Source organism: Liolophura sinensis, chromosome 1 (assembly GCF_032854445.1).
Source record: "Liolophura sinensis isolate JHLJ2023 chromosome 1, CUHK_Ljap_v2, whole genome shotgun sequence".
Lineage (NCBI taxonomy): Eukaryota > Metazoa > Mollusca > Polyplacophora > Chitonida > Chitonidae > Liolophura > Liolophura sinensis.
The window spans coordinates 4,060,788-4,082,438 of NC_088295.1; the positions used below are offsets into that span (position 1 = coordinate 4,060,788).

General features: G+C 41.5%; 2 protein-coding genes across 2 annotated transcripts; both read right to left on the bottom strand.

Annotated features, from left to right (window-relative positions):
• Positions 1 to 578: 578 nt before the first annotated feature.
• On the bottom strand, positions 579 to 3,669 carry LOC135482165 (tektin-4-like). The gene is made up of 6 exons (XM_064762023.1): positions 2,994 to 3,669; positions 2,562 to 2,632; positions 2,181 to 2,324; positions 1,654 to 1,876; positions 1,312 to 1,466; positions 579 to 1,040 (listed from the first exon to the last, which is right to left on the bottom strand). Exons 1-6 carry the CDS (start codon positions 3,561 to 3,563, stop codon positions 824 to 826), a joined length of 1,380 nt encoding a protein of 459 aa, XP_064618093.1. The 5' UTR covers positions 3,564 to 3,669; the 3' UTR covers positions 579 to 823.
• Positions 3,670 to 4,633: 964 nt separating this feature from the next.
• On the bottom strand, positions 4,634 to 21,383 carry LOC135474965 (forkhead box protein K1-like). The gene is given in 10 exon segments (XM_064754675.1): positions 4,634 to 9,726; positions 10,311 to 10,555; positions 13,514 to 13,729; positions 14,741 to 14,937; positions 17,523 to 17,716; positions 18,295 to 18,369; positions 18,371 to 18,403; positions 18,405 to 18,594; positions 18,889 to 19,086; positions 21,005 to 21,383. Coding segments are annotated over 10 exon segments (1,926 nt in total). The 5' UTR covers positions 21,367 to 21,383; the 3' UTR covers positions 4,634 to 9,510.
• Positions 21,384 to 21,651: the final 268 nt, after the last annotated feature.

Genomic DNA, 21,651 nt, shown 5'->3' on the forward strand with positions numbered 1-21,651 from the left:
CATTGGACCTGACCACCTACCACATTTGTGGACACCTGTCTTGACCATTTGGTCAGCATAAGGCCTCTCACAAAAATTGGTGCTGATTAGTTTGGCGAACATGATCCTGTAACTAAACATCTCAAATTGGTGGTGCCATTTTGAAAAAAAATTGCTCAAGTAACAATATGATTTTTAGAGATCTAAGCTTTCTTTACATAGTATAGATTCTAGAGCTAAAAACTGACTGAGACCACTCTTGGTGTCGATCTCAATTCAAAGTTGGGCACCTCGTTGCCAGCTATAGGCTTCCCCAAAAATAAGTAGTTGATGGGTAGACTTCTGATGGTCAGAGGCAAGAAAGCTCCTACAACTGAACACACCCGAATGGTCGCTGTCATTTAGAAAGTATCACTATTTAGGATTTACAAATTCTGGTGGTGGAATGGCCTCCAAGTGTGGGGTCTCCGCCTATGTAACACCAGAATCCCTTCTACCTGTACACCGAGACAGCGAAAATCAGGGAAAAAAAACTTTGATACTTGTAATTTTGTAATGGCAAATAAGTACATTATTAAATGTCCACTAAACCGCTGAAGTCAAAATTGATGCATGTGATTTTCTTTTATTAAGCATTTCATGAATGATATGTACATAACAAAGATTTTTTTCCTAATAAATATTGTGATAAAAGGGCAAGATCTCCCAAACCATATCACAGAGAAGCCAACCACATACATACGTTAAAACAAATCATGAGATTTAAGATTTAGTTTTTAATAATGACGTGCATACCCTAAATCAAGATGTCCACAGCTATGAGAACTAAACAAATGGGCTTCCCCTACTGGTAACCCTGGAGTTTGAGGGATGATGGGTATCGTGTGCGCACAGTGGCACACTGTTGGCGATCAATGAATATGCTCTTCTTCTTGCGTGAGATGTCCTTTTCCAAGGCCATGCGGTTGTCCTGTAGGTCCTTGAGTGAGTTCACTGCGTGGTTCAGCTTGTCTGTCAACGCATCCACAGTCTGCAAGATTTCGTTCACTTCTCCCACAAGCCTGTAAGGGCAGAAACGAAGATTAGATCACTGAAGGTAAATCAACACCAACCTTTTTCATACCTTCATCAACTATACGGTCTTCACAACTTTTTACGTAACAAGAACCAGTGACTGTTTAGAGCAGGTGATCCAGATTTTTGTTATTCCGACCCATTCCTTCACGGAAAACTCAAACTTTCAAGGCACAAGTAAAACATTCTCTAGTATGCCGTGAAGCACTAAATAAAAGTATCTGTGATAGAGGAACACTGTTAGTGAAGAGGACTTACTTGTACTGGACAGGATCCCTGCATAGCTCCACCCCAGGCCTGTGTGTCCTGTTGTCCAGGCGCGTCTGGGACACCTTCAGTGGGCTCTCCTTGTCTCGTATGGCCTTGTTCAACTCAGAGATGTTTTTCTCCATCTGTGCAACTTCTGCACATACCTATACAAATGCAAAGAAACGCTAAAATTTGTTCTGTAGGCTACAAAATGGGACACTTTGATAAGATTAATCAATTAATGTTATAAAATGAATTCCTTATGCCCAGGTTGAATGGTCACGTGCCCAGCCATCTACACTGATGAGAATTTATGATTTGCACATGTATGCAGACTGTTGCAGTTTGTACCTTAGACAGGTTATCCTCCATCTTTGTTTTGGCATCCTCCATTTCTGAAATCCTCTTTTGCAGAGCGACATCGATGATGTTGGACTGCTCCTGCATGTCACGTGAAGTGTCTTCCAGAATGTTGTCAATCATGCTTCTCAGCTGGATGGAGGCCATACGCTCATGTTCAGCACGTACAATGTTGTCATGGGAATACTGGGCCCAAGATTCTGGAGTTGACTGACTGAAAACACAAACCATCAGCTTTGGTAACTAGTAGATGGTGGTCATTGTTCAATAATGGCCTCCAAAAACAATGGTTATCAACTGGCACTGTTGTAATGTACAATAATGGGAGACTTGAGAACGAGTTACAAAGACGGTCTTAATCAAAGCAGAACACGTGATTTTCTTCTGACATTGCAGTGATTGTGTACTCCATGTTTGTTTTATGAGCACACAAATACCGATTATTGTATGTTTTACAGAATACATGTATTGAGTGGAGAGTGGGGGGAAATGTAGCATTATTATCCTTAATAACTTACATTTCCTCAAATTTGGCAGCTCCTGCATAGAATTGCTTGTTTGTGTGAGGGTTTCTCAGAACACCAGATGCTGTGTCAATTTCATGAGCCTCTTTCTTGTCACTCCAGTCCATTTCAAGATTTTGCTTAGCATCTCGGCTTAACCTGCAACAGATATATCTTACCTTGAGATATAAAATGTTTGGACTTCTACATGTTCTTGCAGATAAAAGGTGAATATATATTTTAAGTGTGGATACTGAGCATCTGTTTACATGTATTAGTTACATTCAACAAAAGCTTACACCTTAGCACACAATAAAGTTTACAGTACAACATTTGACCAAAAGGAGTTTCATTTTTGTTTATATTTTGGCCTACATGTAAATCTACTGTACAAACCTGATCTGTTTCTCTGCCTGGCTAATTGACTTCTTCAACAAGTCCTGCACGTTGTTAATTATTTCTACTTCCTAAAAGCAAAACAAAAACAAAATATTTATAAACCATGGGGCCATATCTTTGAATCATATCCAACCATCTTACATTGCTTAGCAAACCAGTACCGGTACATTGTTTACTGTTCGTAACTTTATAGAATCAGTTTTTGTGCATTATGACATTTTTTTTTTCTTTAATTTTTGTCTTAAGATCAGAAATTTAATTCATGTATTTAGCAATGTCAATATTTAAAAGAAAAAGTTGAGCTAAACCTGTTTGTATGGCTTTTAATTCAGTCTGGACAGGTCTTACACTTTGTTCTTACGTCTATATCAGATCAAGACTAGGGTACATGTAAATGGGTGCTGGTTAATGTACGGGTAATACAAGTACCTTTAACAAGCAGAGCTCGACATCATCCTGCACAAGGTCCACTCCCTGTCGCCCCTGCCTTGCGTGCAGATTGTCTGTGGCAATGTGCAGAGGGATTTCTGTTGCTCGTAGTGCGTTTTCCAGCCTTTTTTTCTGAGCTAACAACAAATCTGTCTCAGCTATAACGTCCTGAATCTCTCGCTCGAGCTCAAATTTCCAGAACTCAATGTCTTTCAGTCTCTCGCCAAGTTTTTTGGTGACATCCGCCTGTGTGCGGTTAGATGTGGCCTCAGCCTCTTTAGTGGTTCTCTTAGATTCGTGACGGACTTTCTCGGCGTTGTCACGGTCCACAAATGAAGCGTAATATCTTGCGTAGTTACTCTCTTCCCATTCTGACGGGTTGTACTTGCCCGAGCGAAAGCCGCTGGTAGAAATGCCCATGTCATTGCCGGTGTTGCCTGTGTAAGTCATCTCCATGTTGACGTTTCGTGAACCCGAATCGGTGTTCATTACCGGTCTCTCTGGGGCGATTTCACGGCTGGCAAGGGTAGCACAGTGGTCCTGAGACATCATTGTGGTTGCAGCTGCCATTTTTTGTTGGTGTTATGCTCGTATGAGTTGATGTTCACTCTGACTGAAAGCACCAACTATATATACACGGTGAAATGAGCACGGTGACATGGGCAACCACGTTTGTTTGAGTGCATCGCTATGGTTGCTAAGCTGTTACCGGACACCTCGAAAGCGACATCTAGCGGCTGACTAAATGGGAGAGAACTGATAACCAACAAGCGAAGCATGTGCCTGAATTTGTCAACGTGCGAAAGTGCCTGGGAGAGTTCAGCTTGGAAGACATCAATTTAAAGAAAATACTTCGCAAAGCCTAGTTGTGATTTGTGTCAACCAATTTAAGAATTTATTTCTTACACTGACTATATATCCACAGGCATGTAGGCCTACACAAGCCTAGTCTAGTATTAATGCACCTTTATAGGCCTAATGCACCTGCATGGTATACTCAATATGGTATTCCAAGATTATGAGGATTTTATATACTCTTTGAATTTTACAACGAAAAATATATATTTTTGGTAAAATTCGGTTCAAGTATTTGGACTTCGGGGAAAGTAATTGAGGGATCACTCAGTTGCAGCTTTGTCAATCTGTGTGGCTGTTGGGCCTAACTTGTGCACGTATGTCTTCAGGTTATATCCACCTGTTCTTGTTCTCCCCAATATACATGTAATTGAAAGCGCTTAGGAGTGATTTTTTTTGGTGTTCACCTCTATGCTTACATATTCATGAGTCTGAGTGCAATGACCCACATCTGTCCAGTTCATGTCCAGTCCAGATGGCCCCAACATGTATCTCTCGGTCACCAATGGGCCTACACCACATATTAGTACATTACACGCTCTTTATGATCACATTCCAGGATCACAAAGCTGACTTGCACATAGATCAAGGTTAGTCTTATCTTAATTGTGGTGTTATTTCTGGCCCTAAATTTAAACGTTAAACAGCAGTTGGTGCCACTTAAGCAGCTGTATTCACTGGCTTATGGGCATCCTATCCCTTGATCTTCGCATTCCCTCAAAACTTTGTAACACTTAGTATTTTGGTAAAAGCATACATAACAACATACAACGCAAAAACCTGGTAAAAAGCTGATATTTTATTTGTACTGACAAATCTTATTTGAATTTAGAGAGAGCATGATTGCAACTGATCCAAACCATGATAAATATACACATGGGAGGCGTTACATCTGGCAGCTAGTGCAATGACAGTGCTAGAAGAGAACAGGCGCAGTTGACAACAATATTTACCATACTACATGTATATAAGGGAAGTCCAAATCTGGCTATGGCTTGAACAGAGCAGGAACTGTACGGGCTACAGGCACTAGTGTACAAAATGTAGTTTACAGCTTAGCACATATTACAACTGACCATAGCCTCAAGACCCACCAAGTTTACTGGTATCTTGACCTTTATGACCAGTGAATCGTCAGACCGACCTCTGTCGCTTGTCCTTATGCTACTTAGGACAAACTAAGGCTTTCCACCTGACATCCCATCAGAATTTATCAAAAAGATTCATATTATGAAACAATATAATCACATTTACATAAACCACATCATACAGAGTGGAGGTTGTGAGTCATTCAACATCAGAGTTGGACACATCATCCAGGTTAGACTTACAAATAACAAGTTAGGATACAATAACCTGCACTCCTCTCAATGTCCACAGAGCATCACTGCTCAAAACGACAGCTTTATTGTGTTCTATGTACATACAAGTCTCAGAGTGGTACAATAAATCAGTGCTGTCCTCACCACACTGAGAAACACTGAACACTGGGAAAGATACATTGAAAACCTCATTTACAGCGCAATACACATGGAGATATGATGTACAGAGACTAGAGGAAGATACACTAGCAAAATGATAAAGGCTGGGGAAGACACACTAGCAACATGATAAAGTCTGAGGAAGATACACTAGCAATGTGATGGAGGCTGGGGAAGATACACTAGCAACATGATAAAGGCTGGGGAAGATACACTAGCAATGTGATGAAGGCTGAGGGAGATACACTAGCAATGTGATGAAGGCTGAGGAAGATACACTAGCAATGTGATGATGGCAGGGGAAGATACACTAGCAATGCGATGAAGGCTGAGGGAGATACACTAGCAATGTGATGAAGGCTGAGGGAGATACACTAGCAATGCAATGAAGACTGAGGAGATACACTAGCAATGTGATGAAGGCTGAGGAAGATACACTAACAATGTGATGATGCAGGGGAAGATACACTAGCAACATGATAAAGGCTGGGAGAGATACACTAGCAACAAACTGGCAACATGATGAATGCTACGGAAGATAATCTAGCAATGTGATGACAGCTGGGGAAAATACACTAGCAACAAACTGGCAACACAATGAAGGGTGGAAAAGATACACTAGCAACTTGATGAGAAGGGTGGAGAAGATACACTAGCAACATCATAAAGGATGGGGAAGATACACTAGCAATGTAAAGGCTGGGGAAAAAGCTTGAAACATTCTGAAGCCCGGGGAAGACACAATAGCAACATGATTAACATTGGGAAAAATTCACCAAGAACATGATGTTCAATCGAAAGTTAATCCAGAATACGTACAATGAATAATAATCTGTTTAATAAAATCATTTTGATCACTTGATCATTTAAAACATGAAAATTTTCAACCATTGATGGCAAAAAAGGAAAATTAAGAACAAGTACAAGGAAAGCATTTGATATTACGAGAGGACTGATCAGTTGTCTGTTCCTGTGCAGCCCAAGTTAAGGTGCTGCTTAGTACATACTTATCCTGCTGGAGGGGATTTGGTGGGTTCATGCTCCATCCTGACTGGCCATCCCCACAAGAAATAAGGAGGAAACAGTTGTGGAAGACTTAAGGTACTAGAGAGCACGCAAAATTAGGAGACACAGAAGAATAAATATTGAGGAATCTTTTTTGAAAACAGTAAGATAAAAACAGGTTGAGACAGTAAATAAAATGTGTGAATAACTACATAATTATATACATCACTGGCTTAGACATAACTGCTAACCCTCAGAAAACAGAGGCCAAAAGATCAACAAAATAACCAGATAAAACACAGAAAAGCCACAGAAAAATCACACATGTTAATTTCTTATAACATGCAACAAAAATGATTTCATCATCTTAAGCTATAATAACCCTATACAGTTAACATCGGAGAGTGAAAATCAGTGTGTACCTTGTAGGGTACACCAATACCATACACATGTACAGTAAATGGTATCACACTGTTTGCTTGCACTGTCAATAACACCTAGTACAGGTTTTGTACCTCTCAAGGCATTTCCACACACTGCATGAAATCCCAAAATAGCATTCCTTTGCAGTACACTAAATGACATCACACAGTGTTGTTGTACTGTAAAGAACACTTCGTACAGCACATGTACCTCAAAAAGTATCCCCACACAGTACATGTACATAACAAAAAGTATCCCCACAGTACATGTACATAACAAAAAGTATCCCCACACAGTACATGTACATAACAAATGGCATCCCGATACAGTGTACATGCACAGTAAATGACATCAAATAGTGTACTTGTACTGCATAGAACACCTATGCAGTATCTCACAAGGCATTCCCACATTGCATATACACAACAAATGCCATTCAATACACATGAACTGTAACCTGCCACTGGCAGATATAACATGGATGCACATTTGGTGCAAATGGCATAAAATATACATCACTTGTATATGGCTTTTCCAAACTACATAAAGTCTATAAGCACTGTCAACAACACACACACACAATATGCATGCACTGTAAATGTGTACAATGCTGCCTAAAAAGCATTGTTTGAAATCAAATAACTCACGATATGCAGGATTTGATATACATAAAAATATTTACAATTGTGAACAACTTCATTTTCTTTGAGTTTTCCTTAATTCACCACAATTACATCATCTTACTACAAACGTCTGCCAGTGTATGCAAAGATCTATTATTCATGTATGATAAAAGTTGAAGGCCAGATATTGGATACACAAGGGAAGAGGGTGGGATAGGAACACTGAATAGGTTTAGACTGGGTAGAATGGGGTAGAATATGAAGGCCAGATATTGGATACACCAGGGAAGAGGGTGGGATAGGAACACTGAATAGGTTTAGACTGGGTAGAATGGGGTAGAACATGACGGACAGATACTGGATACACCAAGGAAGAGGGTGGGATAGAAACACTGAATAGGTTTAGACTGGGTAGAATGGGGTAGAACATGACGGACAGATACTGGATACACCAGGGAAGAGGGTGGGATAGGAACACTGAATAGGTTTAGACTGGGTAGAATGGGGTAGAACATGATGGACAGATACTGGATACACAAGGGAAGAGGGTGGGATAGGAACACTGAATAGGTTTAGACTGGGTAGAATGGGGTAGAACATGACGGACAGATACTGGATACACCAGGGAAGAGGGTGGGATAGGAACACTGAATAGGTTTAGACTGGGTAGAATGGGGTAGAACATGACGGACAGATACTGGATACACCAGGGAAGAGGGTGGGATAGAAACACTGAATAGGTTTAGACTGGGTAGAACATGACGGACAGATACTGGATACACCAGGGAAGAGGGTGGGATAGAAACATTGAGTAGGTTTAGACTGGGTAGAATGGGGTATGGCATGACGGACAGATACTGGATACACCAGGGAAGAGGGTGGGATAGGAACACTGAATAGGTTTAGACTGGGTAGAATGGGGTAGAACATGATGGACAGATACTGGATACACCAGGGAAGAGGGTGGGATAGAAACACTGAATAGGTTTAGACTGGGTAGAACATGACGGACAGATACTGGATACACCAGGGAAGAGGGTGGGATAGAAACACTGAGTAGGTTTAGACTGGGTAGAATGGGGTATGGCATGACGGACAGATATCTTAGCTCATTTACTGTACTTGGCACATCACAACAGATTCATCTGACAGGAGGTGGATAGAAGGCAGGGGGTCTGTCTAATTCAGATTAAATGATGCTTTGAATGAGAGATTATGACAGTATACTAATTAATCGTGTTGATAAATTACAACTGAAAAAAAAACTTTCTTGACATACACTATGTGAGGCGCAAATCTGTTGAATTGACAAGTCTCATATGTGTAGGAAAGCAAATCAGGAGTCTATTTACAACACCCAACATTTACTGCTACTCCCTGTTGGAGCCTGAATAAACAATTGGCTTTCTAAGTTTATGCTTTAAGCACTGCAAGCTGGGGAATGGATTATCTGTACTTGGAGTAAACTAACTTGATGATGTGCTAAGCGGCATGAAATCATAGGCATCAGGAGGTCAGAGAACACTTATTGTAGAGTATGGCAAAGGGCAATAAATTTGTTCTCGGATTTCTGTATACAGTACATAGCTCTACAGATGATCCAAGTGTCTTTTTGCCCGTTGGAGAGTTCACTTCATTTTGATTTCTGTAAACAGATGCAAATAATCTGACCCCCAACCCTTGTTGTCAAGTCCAATCAATTTTCACACACAATGAACATAAAAAAACACATGAAAGAACCCTTGTAGTGACAAGTCTATGGAATGAGACCCGATTAAATATGTGTACCAATCTGCGTGAGTCGACCATTTCACTCCACACTTCCAATGCTACATTTGTCCATCATGTAAGTGTTGTTCACATTAAAAATCACTGGGGTCTCCAAGTCCCACTAACACAGCCCAGGCTGGCCCCAGGGTTCCCCCGGACAGCACACACTGGGGGACAGGGTTGAAGCACTAGGGATTTGATGAAGCCAGCTAAGAGGGGCTGCAATAACAGGCTCTACAGGTCAGCCCAGCGGCCAGGAAGGAAATCATCTCTACATAAGTCCGCTGACTGCTGACCAGGTGAAGACAGACTAGGTCGGCCAGCACACATCACGGCTCACTGACCTCAGCATTGACCCACTCATTCTGCTGCCTCTGTTTTGATACGCTTGGCGTCGGACTCGCCTGCATCAGGTTTCTGCAGATTGGCGGGACTTGCTGACCGCTTGACCTGTACCAGAGAGACGGGGAAGGGGCTTAGGTTGGCGGGAAGCATGTTGGCAGTCATAGGTGTAGTTGTCTGTAGGACCCGGCCCTCTGTTGGGACAACAGATCCAACTGTGGATATCACAGCAGTCTGCAACAATAAGATAGCAACTATTGCAACAACATGGCAACAATACCAACAAACTGGCAACAATTACAACAAAATGGCAACAATCATAACAAAATGGCAACTATCACAACAAGATGGCTAGGTGGAGTCTATGATTTACTGCCATGCCTGACTGTGGTGTCTATGACTTACTGCCACGACTGACAGTGGTGTCTATGATGTATGGCCATGCCTGACTGTGGTGTCTATGACTTACTGCCATGCCTGACTGTGGTGTACATGACACTGTGGTGCCTATGATGTATGGCCATGCCTTACTATGGTGTCTATGACTTACTGCCATGATGGACAGTGGTGTCTCTGACTTACTGTCATGCCTGACTGTGGTATCTAGGCCTTACCACCATGCCTGATTGAGGCGTCCATGACCTATTGCCATAAATGACTGGAGTGTCTATGAGTTACTGCCATGTCTGACTGTGGCGTCTATGACTAACTGTCATGCCTGAAGGTGGAGTCTATGACTTATCGCCATGCCTGACTGTGGTGTCTATGCCTATTGTCATGCCTGACTGAGGTGCCTGTTGAGGATGACTGTTACTTACCGCCATGCCTGACTGTGACGTCAGCTGATTGGTGGCTGTGACCTGGGCCAGGGAGACAGGCTGAATCAGCTGAACCATGGTTTGGCCTCCTGGGGTGCTCACTACCTGAGGCAAAGCTGTTCCCTTCACCCCTGCGTTTCCTGACATAGCCAGGTTAGAGACTACATGTGAGATGGTCACTGACTTCCCCGTCATGATGGGTTGACCCAAGGCACTGGTTAGGAGTGTGTGCTGGGGCTTGTGATCTGAAACATCAGACACTATACTGAGGTCATTCTAACACGGGATATATACCACTGAGGTCATTCTGACATGGAATATGTAACACTGAGGTAATTCTAGCAAGGTTAACACTCACTCTAACATGGAATACGTAACACTGAGGTCATTCTCATGTGGGACATGTAACACTGAGCTCATTCTGACACGGGATATGTAACACTGAAGTCATTCTCACATGGGATATGTAACACTGAGGTCATTCTCACATGGGATATGTAACACTGAGCTCATTCTGATGTGGGATATGTAACACTGAGGTCATTCTCATGTGGGATATGTAACACTGAAGTCATTCTGAGGTGGGATATATAACACTGAGGTCATTCTGATGTGGGATGTGTGACACTGAGGTCATTCTGACACCGGATATGTAACACTGAGCTCATTCTGATGTGGGATATGTAACACTGAGGTCATTCTGATAAGGGATATGTAATACTGAAGTCATTCTGATGTGGGACATGTAACACTGAGGTCATTCTGATGTGGGACATGTAACATTGAGGTCATTCTGATGTAAGATATGTAACATTGAGGTCATTCTGATGTGGGATGTGTGACACTGAGGTCATTCTGATGTGGGATGTGTGACACTGAGGTCATTCTGACACCGGATATGTAACACTGAGCTCATTCTGATGTGGGATATGTAACACTGAAGTCATTCTGAGGTGGGATATATAACACTGAGGTCATTCTGATGTGGGATGTGTGACACTGTGGTCATTCTGACACCGGATATGTAACACTGAGCTCATTCTGATGTGGGATATGTAACACTGAGGTCATTCTGATAAGGGATATGTAATACTGAAGTCATTCTGATGTGGGACATGTAACACTGAGGTCATTCTGATGTGGGACATGTAACATTGAGGTCATTCTGATGTAAGATATGTAACATTGAGGTCATTCTGATGTGGGATGTGTGACACTGAGGTCATTCTGATGTGGGATGTGTGACACTGAGGTCATTCTGATGTGGGATGTGTGACACTGAGGTCATTCTGACACCGGATATGTAACACTGAGCTCATTCTGATGTGGGATATGTAACACTGAGGTCATTCTCATGTGGGATATGTAACACTGAAGTCATTCTGAGGTGGGATACATAACACTGAGGTCATTCTGATGTGGGATGTGTGACACTGAGGTCATTCTGACACCGGATATGTAACACTGAGGTCATTCTGATGTGGGATATGTAACACTGAGGTCATTCTGATAAGGGATATGTAATACTGAAGTCATTCTGATGTGGGACATGTAACACTGAGGTCATTCTGATGTGGGATATATAACATTGAGGTCATTCTGATGTAAGATATGTAACATTGAGGTCATTCTAATGTAGGCTATGTAACATCGATGTCATTCTGATGTGGGATGTGTGACACTGAAGTCATTCTGAGGTGGGATATATAACACTGAGGTCATTCTGATGTGGGATGTGTGACACTGAGGTCATTCTGACACCGGATATGTAACACTGAGCTCATTCTGATGTGGGATATGTAACACTGAGGTCATTCTGATAAGGGATATGTAATACTGAAGTCATTCTGATGTGGGACATGTAACACTGAGGTCATTCTGATGTGGGACATGTAACATTAAGGTCATTCTGATGTAAGATATGTAACATTGAGGTCATTCTGATGTGGGATGTGTGACACTGAGGTCATTCTGATGTGGGATGTGTGACACTGAGGTCATTCTGACACCGGATATGTAACACTGAACTCATTCTGATGTGGGATATATAACACTGAGGTCATTCTGATGTGGGATATATAACATTGAGGTCATTCTGATGTAAGATATGTAACATTGAGGTCATTCTAATGTAGGCTATGTAACATCGATGTCATTCTGATGTGGGATGTGTGACACTGAGGTCATTCTGACACCGGATATGTAATACTGAGGTCATTCTGATAAGGGATATGTAACACTGAGCTCATTCTGATGTGGGATAAGTAACACTGAGCTCATTCTGATGTGGGATATGTAACACTGAGCTCATTCTGATGTGGGATATGTAATACTGAGGTCATTTTGATGTGGGACATGTAACACTGAGGTCATTCTGATGTGGGACATGTAACATTGAGGTCATTCTGATGTAAGATATGTAACATTGAGGTCATTCTGATGTAGGCTATGTAACATCGATGTCATTCTGTTGTGGGATGTGTAACACTGAGGTCATTCTGCTGTGGGATATATAACAGCGAAGTCTGGCTGATTATGTAAATATAAGTGAGTGAGTGAGTGCTTGGGGTTTAGCATCATACTTAATTAACAATTTTTCAGTCATATGACGACAAAGGAGTTCTTAGAGTGCATGTACTGTTCCTCCTTCTTGCAGGACGGATTTCCACCGCTCTTTTATCTAGTGCTGCTTCACTGAGACACCTTACCGAAGGCCGCCCCACCCGAGCCATTAGATACTGGTCAACCAGTCGTTACACTATCCCCACTATGCTGAACACCAAGAGAGGAAGTTACAACTTCCTCTTTTAACGTTTCAGGTGTGACTCGACCCAGGATTGCCCCTGGATCTACCGTTCCCGTAACGAACGTTCTACCATCTGTGCTATCAGGGCCGGGCATATATATAAGTTGAATAATTATTACAAACATATTGACCAAGGAACCATCTAGCCCAATGTTGCTGTAATTCTCTAACATAAGCATATGGTCAGTAAACGTTTCAAACAGACTAACCAACCAAGTCTTAGGACAAACGTGTAGTACTGGTATTGGAAGTCTGCTAAATACATCTAAACTTTATTTCTGTCTGTCTAGAACCTTACTGTCGTCTCAGTGCATAAAAAACTTTGTCAGGTGTGATCACACTAGTAAGTGAAGGTAACAAGATGGCTGACATGCTGTGTAATAACACACCACCTTACCTGATGTACTACTGGTGACCTCTTTCTTGCCTTCGGCGTGAGTTCCATTAGTGACAGGTGCTGCTAAGCCGGGGCCATTTAGAAGTACCTGGGCAGGCTGAGACATGATCATTTTGGGCTTTGTGATCACTGTGGGCATGTGATGGAGGGCTGGGGAACCCACGCCTCCCAGAGGCTTCACAGAGGTCACAGTCAAAGGGGAGATTACTCTGGAGCCTGAAATCAAGATCAGAGAAATTATACAAAGGTGATTTGGACAGGAGAAGACCTATCTGCCTATTCAACCTAAATTTGGCATTTTGAAACGAAAATATTTACAGCTGAACTACTTGCAAACTGCAAATTACTGATTATCATTGAATCCTAAAGCCTTTGTAAAATTTCTGCCAGAAGTTACAGTTGCTTAACATGAAGCAAATGCACAGTAGGATCTGGGTTCCTATTACAGTTTGATGAGATTACTGTCAGCATGCATGGAAACCAAAACCATGACATTTTGTGAAGATTCTTATACAGCGGAGTTATTTTTGTGACAAAGGGACAACAATGTCAAACAGGAGACAAATTGATCAACCTGGCGCAGCAGACTACCAATGTGTCATAATATCAACATTGTCATTGAAACCACAAGGATTCTGGCTAATTTTTCACAAAACAAACCACATATAATCTATTTTGACGTCAAACCAGGTGAAAACTCTTAAGGTGAAATTACTCTGCCTTAAATATTGCTGTGTTTGGTACCACGCCTATGAGTTGTATTTTCAAATTCAGGACTGGTGAATCCCGTTCTTTTGACCACATGACTCATGAATACCACTCGGTAATTTGAAAATTAACAGAAGGATATGAAAGTTAACAGTGGGATCGAGTTAACAAAAGCATTGAACTTATGGCCTTCCCCTAACAGGAAGTTTTGCAAAGATGGCAGACCACAGACAGGCCCATGAAACTTAAAGTACTCAGAGTTAAAGCAATTTAAAAACTTTCTCCACTTCTGTCCATGCATGACCTCGGTGTCAGTGAAGTAGAATAACAACAACAACAAGCTACTTGACACAAGCAGGACAGAGGCACAAACTGCCTCCATTGTCTCCATCTTGTTTCATAGGTGCGAATGGCAAAATTGTCTGAATGATTCCACCTCGTTCCTTCACCCAATTTCACGGCATGAATGATGTTCATAGGGGTTACTGAATGCAGCATAAGTCCTGTAGATGAACACACCTGATGGTGATCCCGGTGCTGATTGGCTGAAACGGGGGTCAGAGTGCAGATGAGGTGCGGTCGTTATCACCGGAGCGGACTTGTTGCCCTGTGAAGTTTCCCCTTCTGCCGCACTCTCAGGTATGGGACTTCCTTCTCGGGAGAGACAATCGGGGGTGAATGTACCCATCACATGACTGGGGCTGGCGGGAGCTGACCTGAAGATATACACAACGTAGGCTTCATCACAACACACACACAAATACCTAGGAAATTTAATTATTTGACCAACTGATTGTTACTTAATAAGGAATTGTTACTACGGAATATTTCATGCCAATTAAGTGGGTAGAGTGCCCCGAGTGAACCACCGCTACATGAACAAGCCCCAATTTGCATTGGCTGTAACATCACTCATATAGCATTTCATGTCATTCTTGCACTCAGGCCCCCACTTAAAGGCAAGACAGCACCTGGCTAAAACCTATTTCAATCTAAAGCAGGATAAGCAAGCTTTCTAAAAATGATCATACTTTATTATTCAGGGTTCATACAGAAATGGGGTTTTAAATTCCATGATTTTCTATTCTATTAAAAATTTCTGGGTGTTCACCTGTAAAATTCAAACTGTCGAATGGGTGTTTGGTGGGACTGTTAGTGCAAGTTGATGGAACAATAAAGTTTGGATTGATTGTGTATGGTTTTTCTATGCTTTCAACATTATTTCAGTCATATCTCTTATTGTTTATTGCTAAACATCGTACACAATAAATCATATGCCTATGGTTTCTGTCTGTTCTACCAAAGCTGCTATATTTAAACAGTCATGCTAAACAGGCCAACAATATACAGACTTTGTTCTATTTTCACTGAGAGCAAGGCCCAAGTAACATTAATACATGCATCACCAGTAATATTAAATAAAACCCTTGGTATGGCCTACATCAGGTGACAGTGCAAATGAAGAAAACATATTTATTTCTTTGATTCTTGTTTGATACCATAATCATGAATTTTCACTCAATGTAGGCTGCTGGTAATTAGGAGTGGAGCAAACTGGGCTGCTCTGAGTAAACCATTAGCCTTTGGCAAATTACAAACTGATAAATACATGCACGGTTTGGAGGGGAAGACAAATGATCTTGATGAACAATACACTGTGCACGTGTCCACACAAGAATCAAAACTGCTTAGCCTTACTGTCACCAAGGCCCCACAATGGTCCTATTAGTAACAATATATCAAGATTTATAAACACTTGTTTAACTTTCTTATCACTGAAGCTGAACAGCAGAGAATCCATGGTGATCCATCTTGGGTACAAACAGGAAAGAGAATAAAATAAGTTACATGCACTGATGTAAGTACAAGGTCCATGAATATCTTCTTCTCTAGCATGTTAAATGAATTCAGAGGAAGTATCTAGCGGTGAGAATGTCGCCTTCCCACAACTGTACATGAACATTCATCTATTTGTTTTGTGTCTTTAGGTTTTTGCTTTAATCAAACAAAACTACTTTCATGATCTTTCATGTGGTCTTTCCTGAAATGCTGTACATCACCAAATATTGTCATGTATGCATTCTTTTCCTTCTCACACTGCAATTATGAGGCAATGAAACCATCTGAGAGCTTTATCCATAACAGAAAATTTAAATCAAAAAATTAACAGTAAATATTAAAATCACATAGTGATACGCATACATAGCAAACTTTATATTTAGAATTTGCTAAAAAATAGTGACCAGTTTATTTTTATCACATTAACTTTATTGAAAGGTAAGAAAAAATTCAGATTTAAAAGAAATAATGAGTAAACCTTTTACTAATGTAATGATCATGTTGGCCCAAATGAACACTTACAAGAAATCTGACAAGATACTGATGCCTGAACAACAATAACAAAAGTTACTAGCAGAAACAGCACTCCACAAGTCAGTATCTGTATCAGCCGAAGAGTTGTAGGGACTGGATTGATTTTAGACACCACCAAATCTCAGCCTCATGTTTCGTTGCTAGATGCATGCTGGTTGTTCTTGTTGACACTGTTGTCTATGACTGTACAAGGCAAAGTGTCAGTATAAAAGTTACAGGTAGTTTGGTACTACAGGCTCAGTTTTCCTTCATATGATTTCTGAAAAACTATTTTTTCAATGTCCAGAGCGTCTGTGAGTTAGAGTGACTTCATGGTTTGATGTTCATTGACTGACGGATACAAACCACACAGCGATGATGGTGTGGAAGTAAAGTACTGAGTTATCCCCCTTAGGTTACTGCTGTAAAACCTATCCAAACCCGTGCTGTTACCCGCAAGAGTTGTACACAGGCGTTTCCGACACCACTTCACTAAAAACATGAAGCGAATTTCGAGCACCGGTGTCTTTGAATTTTATATTTCATAACAGCAAACATCAAGGAATTTAGAGCTGTTTGACTTTTGAAACTTGCTTCAGCAGACCCGACATCAAATTCCCCGATATTACTGGACAAAACCATTAAAAATTTTAAATTCCCTGATATTCCAGTGTCTGGAAGAGGAAGTTCCATTTTCCCTGATGTTCCAGATTTTCCCTGATCCACGCCAATGAATTTTTCACCAAATAACATGTAGAACAAAACTGCACACATAACTGTGTGAGTCGAAGCTGCTGATATATCGACCCCTGAATGCTCAACCCAACCATTGGTGTATGAAATGGAATATTATTTAAATGACATAAAATTCTACACGTCACAAACACATCATTCCAGTATGATTAAGAGGTAGGACAATCTAACTTTGTGATATTCTGTTCACTCTCACCTTGTGGATAGTCCCCCAAAGGGTGTCCTGAAGCAGGGTACCCCTCTCTGTCGCCGCCTTCTGAATGCCTGTTCTGAAAGTTTAGCTTCTGACGCTGGGTCGATCCTCCAAAAGGAACCCTTCCCAGGCTCCTCCTGTGATCGGGGGACTTTGATGAAATAACGATTTAGTGACAGGTTGTGCCGGATTGAGTTCTGAAAGAAAAGCAACATATACAGCATGCTGAGGATTCTTCCACAAAGTCAATCATTATATCAAAGCCAGTTCCAGCTGACACAGTCCTGCCCAGAGTTAATTTCAGCAAATCCCTACCGTGTGGAAATCAGGAATTCACAGGCAGCTGCTTAATTTTTATTGTGATAAATACTGCGAAAGGTATTTCTTATGCAATTAGAAATGTCCCCCTGTGTAGTCTATCTGCAGAGTCATTCAATGACACAGATCGTGACCACCACTGACACTGACCAGGCTGTGACAGAGGTTGGCGATGTTTGTATCTGCAAACTTAAGACTTGGTAGCAAGGCTACCAAAGAGCTCGCCTGTATGAAACAGAAGAATGCAAAACTTCAGCTCAATGCATGAAATAACTGATATCATGAATCTGTAAATTTGCAGTAATTAATATGCTCACAGCCTTGTGCCACTGTGCTTTATACGTAAAAACATTTTGTTTAACCTCTGCTTTCTCTATTATTGGATGCCGACAGTCAGTGTACTTTATACACCTGAATTAAAAAGGTAAAAAATAAAGGTAGCTAAAGTAGTCTGTACCTGCCAGCCCTTGTCAGCCGTTCTGTAGTATGGGTAGTTTTTGGTTATATAAGCATAGATGCCACTAAGTGTCAGCTTGCTTGTCTGTAGCAGACATGATGGCCTGTACACATCAGCTGTGCGTATGAATATGGAGGTTTAGACTCGTCTTTTGGCTGGTCGGGGTTGCCCGATGCAGGGGAGTCCTTCTCATCCCTCTTGTGGGCCGCTGCAGCGTACATCGCCGCCATCTGAAGATCGGGCACCAAGTTTGATCTGGTCATCCCACCCCGAGGACTTGTCGGACAAGAGTTGGCAGCACTGAAAACATATTAAAAAATGCATCTTAGCAGGGGTGATAGAAATCAGAGGTAACAATGAATGAGGTAGTCACTGATTAACATACAAATGTCAAAAGGGCTTGTATTCAATTTATTCCTCATGCCATGTCACATTATTTTATACATTTAGGATCAATTCAAGGATTAGCAATTCATCAAATATGGTAAATATGGTAATATGCATATCTTTAAGATGTCCTCATGCCCTTTATCGTTCGGTAAGTCAGTATACAAATTAGTCAATTGTTGAGTGCGTCATCAGAGATGAAGGTACCTAATAGTTCCTGTGGGAGAAGGGCATGGACTGCTGAAGGAAACCTCATTCTTGGGGATGTTAATCTCCAAGGGGGTGACATGGACAGGTTTCCTCTTGGGTGATACAGGGGCTGGTGGGGGAGGGGCAGGCTTCCACTCTTCTATTAGTGAGTCAAACTTGATCTTGATGTTTGTGCTGGGAAAGCGCACTATACACCTGCAACATACAGACAGCAAAGAAACACTACATCAACAAGTCGTTTAAAGGCATTCTCCATGATGACTGCAAGAGAAAATAATCAAGAAGCCAACAATGTTTTATATTAGTGACTGAAGACAGACTTTGTGTTCTGGTTATGATAGAGATAACCTCTCAGACACTCACTGTACGTAACTGCCTGCATCTTTGGTACAAAAACAGACAGCATTAACCAACGCTTTTTTCAGAGATGTACATTGAGGTCACTCTGTTTTACTTGATAAATGGTTATGGCTTCACACCATATTGGCAGTATTTCAGGCTTATCATGCCAAACGGGCCTAGGAGAGCTACGAGTTTTCGCGAGTACCGCATGGCTGAGTGAGTGAGTGATTGGGGTTTAACATCGTGCTCAACAATTTTTCAGTCATATGACGACGAAGGAATCCTTAGGGTGTATGTAATGTACCTCCTTGCTGCAGGATGGATTTCCAGCGCTCTTTTATCTAGTGCTGCTTCACTGAGACGACTTACTGAAGGCAAGTAAGCCGCCCCACCAGAGCCATTATACTGATACTGGTCAACCAGTCGTTGCACTATCCCCACCATGCTGAAAGCCAAGCGAGGAAGCCACAACTTCCTCTTTTAAAGTCTTAGGTGTGACTCGACCCAGGATTGATCCTGGATCTACCGCCGAGTACCGCATGGGAGGCGCTAGCACATGTGGGAATTTGGGGTTAGAACCCTGGCAGTACACGGCTTTCGCACATGTGTGTTGGGCAAATGGAGCGTTTTCTACCCCTGCTTCCGGTATATGTGCAAGCCCCCCACACAGGAATCCTGAAAACTTGTATCTCTCATATGCCCTTCATAATCCACCTTTGGAATCATGACTTATCAAGATTTTAAACAACTATCGGTGGATCAAAGCAATGACATGCCAAGAAAAATGGCAGAGTTCCTGATGTCTTGAGAGGTTGCATTCTATGTGGACCTTGTCCTTGCTATGTGACAACACATCATAAGTAAATGGAATCATTGACAATTAAATTACAAGGACTTCATTTTACAAATAAGATGGTATGCTTTCAGTGAAAAGAAACAACATATTTTACATATCAACATATCTATGAAGTAATTTTAAAAGCCATACATGAAAATATCACAGCGCTTAGAAATCAATATCTCACAGTCCAACTACACACTGTTGTCTTATGAAAATCATCAGACAAATCATACCAAAATCCCTTTTAAGAGTATGTCAGTCATATCACCACATTTCTCTGTGGAAAAAAATTTGATATTTGCCAACTCTAGACCTTGGTTTTGTGAAGATTTACAAGTGAAAAGAACAACTGCCTGGAAAGTGGATCACCAAGATCCATACTTAATATAATCAAGGCAATGCACATTTTTTCTACAGTTCCGTTAACTTTTCTCCCCTCCCCCAATATTTTAATATGCCAACATTTTACATGTATTCTCAAGCCTCCTTGTCACATCAGCAATAAGTTTGTCATTCATCACAAAGATGAAATAGTGTTTGTTACATAACCGAACGTGTAATGTTTCGAAAGTTCGACACATAGTCGACTATTAGTACTACTATTAACTAACAAATGACCGATACTTTGGTTTCTACACGAGGAAGTCGCGATTGATCATCAACCGTTGTTGTTGTTGTTGTAATTTACCCAACGCCATGCGCACACGTTTTCTGTGGCCGCTAAATTATTCACACATTTGCATTTAATTCAGAGTTACGTCTTACAAACAACGTCTGTGTGGATGAGACTAACGGGGCAAGAGCTGCAGTATGGCGTACACCGAAATACGATGGTTGTCAGGACAAGACTGGCGTTGTTCAGGTGACCCGGTCGGGTATCTGTCTGTATAAACATGTGGTCAGGCAAATGGCTAGAGACTATCAACTTACGATCGTGGCAGCTGTAAAGGGGGCGCCCCTTTCCGCTGAAATGTTCCGTCAACAAACACACCATTCTTCCCATTACATTTCAGAAAGAAATTTGGATGATCAAACTGAACCTCCAGATGTACTCGGGAAATGAAACTCGAATGACCCATGTTGATATCTACATCGCCTTTGCTGCTATTTCGACCGATTGTGACGCGGGTCTGTCGCATCATGTACTTGAAGTCTCGCCCTTCCAGTCGTGCAATGGCCGTTCCTTTAGGTTCTGCACTAACACTGACATTTGCTGGACTCGCTGGCGCTGATTTAAGAGCCAACAAAGCCTGTGCGTCGTTGATATCCGCTGGGTTTTGAAAGGCCGACATGGTAAGGTGTCTTCCACGCCAAAATGGCAGATCGCAGAAAGAAAAACAATGTACCCTGTTCCGCCGGTGTTTACATCAAGCCTTTTCCCATCATGCTCTTCGCGCACGTGTCACTGTGCTGCATAGTAGACTGTGAATGTTTTAGCAGCGGTAGATGGCGTCGCAATATAGAGCTATAAGACGCACGAGGCTGTTCGCGGTTAACATGAATATTCGCTTGATATTACAGAAACATCAACTCCCATATTATGTCAGCTATATAAACAAACAAGTTAAAGAAGGTAA